This window comes from Microplitis mediator, chromosome 6 (assembly GCF_029852145.1).
Source record: "Microplitis mediator isolate UGA2020A chromosome 6, iyMicMedi2.1, whole genome shotgun sequence".
Classification (NCBI taxonomy): Eukaryota; Metazoa; Arthropoda; class Insecta; order Hymenoptera; family Braconidae; genus Microplitis; species Microplitis mediator.
Genome location: NC_079974.1, coordinates 4,523,481 through 4,531,660, shown reverse-complemented (window position 1 = coordinate 4,531,660; position 8,180 = coordinate 4,523,481). Strand labels below are relative to the sequence as shown.

Genomic DNA, 8,180 nt, shown 5'->3' with positions numbered 1-8,180 from the left:
AGAGTCTTATAAAATTTTATATAATTTTCGTCTATTTTATACAATTTTATAAAATGTCATACAATTTTATAAAATTACATTCATCTATTACGTTCCTTACTCAGAGCTTACTTTATAAAATTTTATTGAATTTTATAAAATTGTATAAAATTTTACATTATTTTATAAAATTTTATAAAAACATTTTTTCCCGGGTACTTTGTTACTGATGTTGCTGTTGATGTTGATGATAAAATATTATTGTTGCTGTTGTCTAAATAAAAAAACTGAAATTTAAAAATTTTTACTTATTCTTTAATTCTTATTTGATATTTATTTAATATTTATTCAAAATTCCATACTATTTATTTATTTAAATCTTATTATTATTTATTTAATATTTATTTTTTTATTTATCAAGTGAAGAATTTAATAATATATATATATATAAGGGTGGCGCAAAAAAACCGACTATTTTTTTTTTTTCCATCTCGCATGAAAATTTGTTGGTTTACGATGTTTCAAGAAGCCTCTCCACAAATCAGCTCGATAAAAAATCTTTAAGAGGTCGCTCACGAATTTTGAAAATATCAAAAATGATCGAAATTCGGATTTTTATTTAAAAATTTTTTTTTTCTCGTGGCAACAATAGTTTATATTTGTAAAATCATGACTATGCTGAAAATTTCAGCCCAAAATTTAAATATTTAAACGGCGCTCAAGAATTTTGAATGTTTCCGAGCGCAGTCTCTTGGACGTTTTTGAGCGACCCTTAAATATTAATAATAAAGCTTCTCGATTTTTTCAACATCAATTTGCATGACAATGAATGAAAATATAACCCAAGAAATAGAAATAATAAGTTATTTACATACTTTTTTATTTTTTAATCCAATTTGTAGGTTTTTTCGCTTATTCAAAACTGACCGAATTTCAATGTTCAAGACTGTTCTGTATATTTTTGGTTATGCAAAAGTTATATTCAAGTGAAATGACAATAATTGAGTTATAAAAACTAATTCTAACTATTAGTTACATATTATCAGTTAATATTCGAAATTCTTGAGCGCCGTTTAAATATTTAAATTTTGGGCTGAAATTTTCAGCATAGTCATGATTTTACAAATGTAAACTATTGCTGCCACGAGAAAAAAAAAAATTTTTTAATAAAAATCCGAATTTCGATCATTTTTGATATTTTCAAAATTCGGGAGCGACCTCTTAAAAATTGTTTATCGAGCTGATTTGTGGAGAGGCTTCTTAAAACATCGTAAACCCACAAATTTTCATGCGAGATGGAAAAAAAAAATAGTCGGTTTTTTTGCGCCACCCTAATATATATATATATATATATATATATATATATATACAGAGAAGACCGGGGCATAACGGTCTACCGAGCATACGGTTAATATCAAGAGTTGAAATTTTTTATAAAGTAAAATTATTTGATATACAATAATTTTTATTTAATTAGTTATTGCTATGTACAAAACTTTAGTTAACATGAAATTTTTATTTTTGGCGGGCAAAATGGGGTATCTTTTAAAAAAGTTGAAAAAAAAAATTTCTGGAAGTTGATCAAATCTCATCAAATTCAAATTTTTTATATGTAATATACATAAAGAAAAATTACATTTCACATCATTGGTGGATACGAGGCAAAAAAAAATTTTTTTTGTGGGGCAGAGAGGCCCCCCTCCAAATAATGATAATTTTTTTTTTTATTAAATTGTTTTCAACGTTAAGAATATATTTCTTCTCTTGACAATTATTTTTGGTTTTATAATACTCAAAAAAAATTTTTTTAGGTGTAATAAATCGTTTCCCCTCGATTAGCTTAATTACTAATTGTTATTTAATAAAAAATAACAATTTGATATTTTGTATTTCTCATTATTGTGAATCCTAAAAACGTGTTTTTTGATTTTTAAGATGACAGATTATTTTGCATTTTTTCAAAAATTTTATCAATTGAAAAATAAAATATTATTTTCGAATATTTTTAGTGGCCGAATTTGCCCCAGCTATAGAGAATCAGCCGAAAAATGAATTAATATATTAAATTTTTTTTAATTTGACGATAAAAATATAAAAGAATCATTTATTCAGAATTTTCAGATTGTCCATTTTGCCCCAGATGTCATGCGTAGTGCTAAAAATGCGCAAATATATCGGATTTATAGCAATTAGACGAAAAAAAATTTTTTTTTTTCTTTAATATTTTGGGGGCACTCCGTTTTGCCTACCCTACCCCCTTTTGCCCCCCCTCCCCTTTCCTAGTAGTGCTACTTGATATTACTCTTAAATTATTCATTTATATCAAATCATAAAATTACAAATTAATAAAATATGTCATTACTCATCAGACAATTTTGTTCATTAAATAAAACTACATTTCACCTCATCTTTACGATTTAATATTTTTAAATTAAATTTTATTTAAATAATTAACAAACAATAAAATCATGATTATCTAGACATCAGATTTAGCACAGTGGATAGCGTCCCGGTCTAGTAATCATAAAGATCTCAGTTCGAACCCTGGTAGCCCCGAAACAATTTTATTCGTTATTTCCCATTAATTCAGTAATTAGTTAATTACAATTCAATGTAATGTCGATAAAAGTGTGATCAAACTTTTTTTTAATTATATTTATTAATTTAAATAATAACATTTTAGATCGAGCATTGGGTGAGCCTTAAATTTGTTGCTTCCCGAAGTTCGGCCGAGGCTTGATTTTGTTTCCCAAGCCTTGGCCAAGACTCAATTTTTCGTTTCCCAAGACTCGGCCGAGGCTTGATATTTTGTTTCCCAAGGCTTGGGACATGGACATCATCCAAGGCTTGGACCAATGCTCACCCAATGGTTCAGCCAAGGCTTGACCAAGGCTCGGGACTCTGGCATGACGACTGGCCAATGCCTGGTCCGAGCCTTGGCCAATGGTACCTTCTAACCTTCAATTGGTAAATTCCTACCAGGGATATGTAAGAGGCAAATTTGGTCACTAAAAATTTATAAAAATGAAATTTTTTTTTTAGTTGATAAATTTTTGAAATGAAGTAAAACTATAGAATTGTTTTTTTTTTTTTTCTTTAAATAGCAATTAGCAATTAAGGTAATCGAGAGTGAACGATTTATTACGCCTTAAAAAATTTTTTTCGAGTAATATAAAACCAAAAATAGTTGTCAAGAGAAAGATGTCCATTCTTAATGATGAAAACAATTTAAAAAAAAAAACGAAAAAAAAATTTTTTATCATTTTTTAGAGGGGGCCGCTCTGCCCCACAAAAAAAATTTTTTTTTTTTAGAAATTTGGCAAAATGTCCATAAGTTTGTTCGAAATAGGACAAAAGTAAAGTGATCTTATGGTTGAAAGCCACAAAAAGTGATAATTGGCTTAGGGGGGCCGCTCTGCCCCACCCTCCCCTAATAAATTTTCGAATAAATTTTTTGTCGAATTGAGAAACAATTAAATAAACAAACCAAATTTAAAGCAAAAGTATCTACTCATTTATTATTAACTGATGTTTTAAAGAATTAATAAAAAATAAAGATGTAGTAGACATAAATAATTAACAGAAATATGTAGTCACATGAAGCAAAAAGGAATAAATCAAGCGCTCTTTTCAGATGGCCATAGTGAGGCTTTTTCATCATCGTAACACTTCATTATCATCATGACGCTCTCGCACATATAAGCGCCCTCTAAAAAAAGAAAATATATATTTAATTTTAAGGTTGTTGGGACAGTACCCCGAAAATCAAAATAAAATCTGAATTTTTTTTTCCCAAAAATTGAAAATGTAATTATATAAATTCATTATTTAAATTTAGACTGCACTTATCATTATTTTCGAACGAATCAATTCATTAATTCAATTAATAAAAATAAAAAATTAAATACTTTTGACTCAAGCATTTTTTTTCATAATGTAGATCTGACAACCTCGCTTCAAACAGCTGTTCACGTTGTTGATGTTGTTATTGTGATTCACACGTATAAAGCTATGAAGCTTATAATATCAACGTTTGTATTTAATTTATTGTTTTTATATTAATTTAAAAAATTTATAATAAATTAAAAAATGACTAATAGAAATTATTTTTACTGACTCAAAATTATTTTACTCCTGCTTATTATGGGTAATATTTTGTATTAATATGTTAAAAAAAAATGTTGGAAAATCCAAAAGTGCACACCTCAATCGCTCAATTTATTTTTAATCATTACTTTTATTATTATATAATATTGATATATTTTTTTTTATTATGAACTTTTATTCAACTTACAAATTATCAATTTGATTTTTTTATTTTTATTTCTTATTTTCAGTTTAATATTTTTTTACTAACATTTTTTTCTAAATATCCCGCCTTGTTTTGTCTTAAATGTCGCTTTTTTTTTCCAAACATATTGATACGCTAGTGCTGCCACCAGTAGTTGATAAAGAGAAACAATGAAAAAAATAATAACAACAGTAAAAATAGCAGCTAAATTTTTCACGAAGAATCAGTTTTCACGTTTTTTATTAATTACACCGAAACAAAAAGGATTCAGATAGTAATTTTTGAAAGGGTTCTTGTGATCAGAAATACACAGATAATAAAAAAAAAACTAAGTCGATAAGTCTTGTTTTTCGAAAGTTATCGTGTTTAGACGAGTCCGAACACCACAATTGACGCACTGAGGACTTCGGACTAAATCATTTTTTTTAAATTAATCACATCATTAATCAAATATGGATTGCATTGAAAAATGTTCCTTAATAAATTTCCTTTAAAATGGTATATATCATTAACAACTTTGGTGTACTATAAAGAAAGTAGAGAGGATTTAAAGTCCGTGAAAGGGCCGAGAGTGAGAGAGTGACAGTAAAGCACACCTAACGCTTTCGCGATTGAGGTGTGCAATTATTTGTTTAATTTTTTCAGATTACCGCAATTACAAGTTTAAAAATAAAATACAAAACTTTCATAAAATATGATATGCATCTGCCGAAATAATCAGTTACACGGAGAGAAAAATATCGCCAAAATGACTATCCAATGTATCCTCAAATGACGTATCGTCAAAATAATGATTCGTATACCTAATTTAGGAATACTCTCATATTAATTTAATAATCTATAGTATCGTTGAAATAAAGATACGTATTTGAGTTAGGTTAAGTATTCGTTAATTTAATTTAACTATACGACGAATAGTCTTTGTAACGATATGTAGTTTCATTAATATAGGTATCTGTATCGCCAGCGTGAGGATCCGTATAGCTAAATTGGCTATACGTATCATCGTTCTCGGTTGCCGGATGCCTAAATACAGAGTTTGCGCAATAGTTATGTCAGCGATTCATCAAATGCCTAAAATAAGGATACGGGTCGTCATTTTGACGATCCACTGTGAGGATACTCTGTATAGCTGAATTGGCTATACGGCGTATCGTTAAGTAAGATGACTATACAGCGTATAGCCAGAATAGCGATACGTATACTTAATCTGGCGATATTTTTCTCTCCGTGTATGCTTTTAATTTAAAACATTAGCGCGTTTTATTTCTTGTGACGTTGCCGCACTCATCTGAGTCACGTGAATAGATTATTTTTCATCATGGCGGGTAGATATTTTTGTGAATTTTCTGTGCTTCTTGTTAAAATATTTTTAAAATCATTTGTCAGAACACTTTTTAATTATTTTTAACGTATTCTACGATAGTTAACTAATAAAGAGAAAAGTTTTTTGATCTTTCTAAGGAGCAACTACATAACTCGATACAAGGGCATTTCGTCTTCGTTTCCTATACTCTGTATGTTAAATTACGATATTTCAATAATTAATAACACGAAAACTCTTCGTCAGATGTACCTGAAAAAATCAATTTATACGTATTTGATATTAATTAATAACATACTGAAAATTCAGATTTTTATCTAAATGTCGCAATAATGTCCGAACAACCTTAATACCTCGACAAAAAAAAATCGAAGGAAAATATTAAAAAAAAAATAATTTACTCAAGTCTTTGCATTTCGTAATAACGGCGTCAATTTTGTCTGCTGGAAATTTGTCGGCCATCCTCTTGCGAGTTTTCTCTTCGTTCACTGTTCCATCCTCATTCATCTAACAACAGTAAAAAAAAATAAAATCACCGTTTTATAACCACTAAAAATAATAAATTATTTATACTAATGTTTATTACTTACGATTTTCATTTTCTTCATTATGCAAGTGTAGTAACACTGAATTCTAGGGACGTACGTTATCCAGTTGCCGACCGGAATATTGGAAACGTTGACTAAAAATAAATGAGTAATTATAGATATTTAATTTAATTATTTAATATTTTTAGGCAGATTTGAAGTGATCAAAAATTTTAAGTTACCGTCATTAAAACCAGTTTCATTTGCACAAGCTGTTCTGTATTCGTTCATCTTAGCTGCTTCATCGTCTTCATTGAGTTGGGCCTAAATTAAAAAAAAAAAATAAACAAAATTTTATTCGTGTCTTGAAAAAAAAAAAATATTAATAAAATCATAAATGTATTTGTAAGAATACCGAATTTTTTTTTTTTGCAGTAATTAAATTTTTAAGGTGACATGAGATCCCAAAATCTCCAAAAAAATTTAAATCTCGAAATTTCTATTTAATATTCAACTTATGTATTTTTAAATTCAAAATATTTATATAACTATCAAGTTTTTGGAAAAATTATATAATACCTTTTTTGTAGAGAATCTGAAGCTCTACAAGAAAGGTCTCTTACGATTTTTTGCATAGAGGAACTAGAGAAGGGCAAAACGGATTCTTTAAAAATAAAAAGGTAAGTAGTGATCACAGGGACCATTTTTCCGAAAGTTTGAACTCATATGGAAATTTATGGGACTCTTATCACTCCTCTGTCGTGAAATGAAATGAAATACTTACTAGAGCACCAACAACGCAAACAGCGAATATAACAGCAAATATTTTCATTTTCGGTTGTTGTGTAAATGTAAATCAGTACGAAAGCTTACAAGATACTGAATAAATGAGCTGAAAAAATTATCTCTATTATATGGTGACGATTGAATATATTGTGCATCTATGAAGGCCGATCTTAGCATATAATAAAAAATAGTGAGGTCGGGTCACAGAAGATTAGTCTTGTAATTTTTGTTTTTGTTAGATGATAATGACAACTTATCTACTTATTTATCGTGTCTAACGCACACAATTCTTGTAAATTGATTTCATCAAAATATAACTGATGTAATTTATTTAAGTTAAAATTTTATTTTTTATTTTTCGGTTTATTTCACTAGTTATTTACTCGGTTCCACGCATTTTTAAATCCGGACAGAATATCCCCTGGAAAATTTATTCCTTGACGGTTGATTCTGAGGACTTGTCCGAAACGGTTTTAAAATTCGGTTGCATGGCGATGTGGCATATGGATGTTGAAAAGTCAGCCGTGTACACATAGATGGCATTTATTTACCTACGTGTAGACGTTAACTTACCACCTTGTAATAGATTAAATAACAATTAAAAAAAGTATTTGGAAAATCCAACTTAGTTTACGAGGTTTAACTTTGAATAACTTTTGAGGAAATAAAAATATCGAAAAATTATAAGACACCTTTTTTATAGAGCGTCAAATTTCCCATAAGAATATGTCTTAAACATTTGAAAGTATTGGTCCCACCGAGAGCTACAAAATTCCAAAGCTTAAAGAATAAATTTTCCCATGTTATTTAAATGGGAAATAGAAAATTGCGATGCGGCAGTTGTTAATATCAATATTAAGAGCTCAAACTTCCACAGTATTTCTTTTTCGTCATTCCCAACAATATTTTCGATATAATGAAGAAAAAAAAAATTAGTCGATTTTTTTTTAATCAGTCTAATATATATATAATATATAAATACATACATAAACTTTTGAACCAAATGTATTTCCTGACTCAGCTCGTCGAGCTGACTTTAGAGGTAGCAAAATTTTCTGAAAATTCCATCATGAGGACTAATACAATAGTTAGATTTTTATGAAATCTACTAAAAATGTATGGTAAAATTACAATACGCTCTGAAATTCTACAATGGAATTGGTAAAAAAAAAATTGAGGTTTGTAAAATTTCAATGACTTCATTGTAATATTAATTACAATACTTTTTTTTAATTTTACTAAGGATTGTAGTGAATTAAATTACAACCATTTT

General features: G+C 28.2%; 1 protein-coding gene across 1 annotated transcript; it reads right to left on the bottom strand.

The window, feature by feature from the left end:
• Nucleotides 1-3,470: 3,470 nt before the first annotated feature.
• On the bottom strand, nt 3,471-7,063 carry LOC130670134 (general odorant-binding protein 56d-like). Its single transcript, XM_057473350.1, has 5 exons — nt 6,906-7,063; nt 6,364-6,445; nt 6,185-6,276; nt 5,996-6,101; nt 3,471-3,688 (listed from the first exon to the last, which is right to left on the bottom strand). The coding sequence occupies exons 1-5, from the start codon at nt 6,951-6,953 to the stop codon at nt 3,597-3,599; spliced, it is 420 nt and encodes a 139-aa protein (XP_057329333.1). The 5' UTR covers nt 6,954-7,063; the 3' UTR covers nt 3,471-3,596.
• Between the last annotated feature and the right edge of the window lie 1,117 nt (nt 7,064-8,180).

Coding starts and splice junctions, on each gene's coding strand:
- LOC130670134 (XM_057473350.1), bottom strand. CDS start 6,953: ATGAAAATATTTGCTGTTATATTCGCTGTTTGCGTTGTTGGTGCTCTA. Junction 6,277..6,363: donor TGAAACTGGTTTTAATGACG/GTAACTTAAAAT, acceptor ATTTATTTTTAG/TCAACGTTTCCAATATTCCG. Junction 6,102..6,184: donor TAATGAAGAAAATGAAAATC/GTAAGTAATAAA, acceptor TACTGTTGTTAG/ATGAATGAGGATGGAACAGT.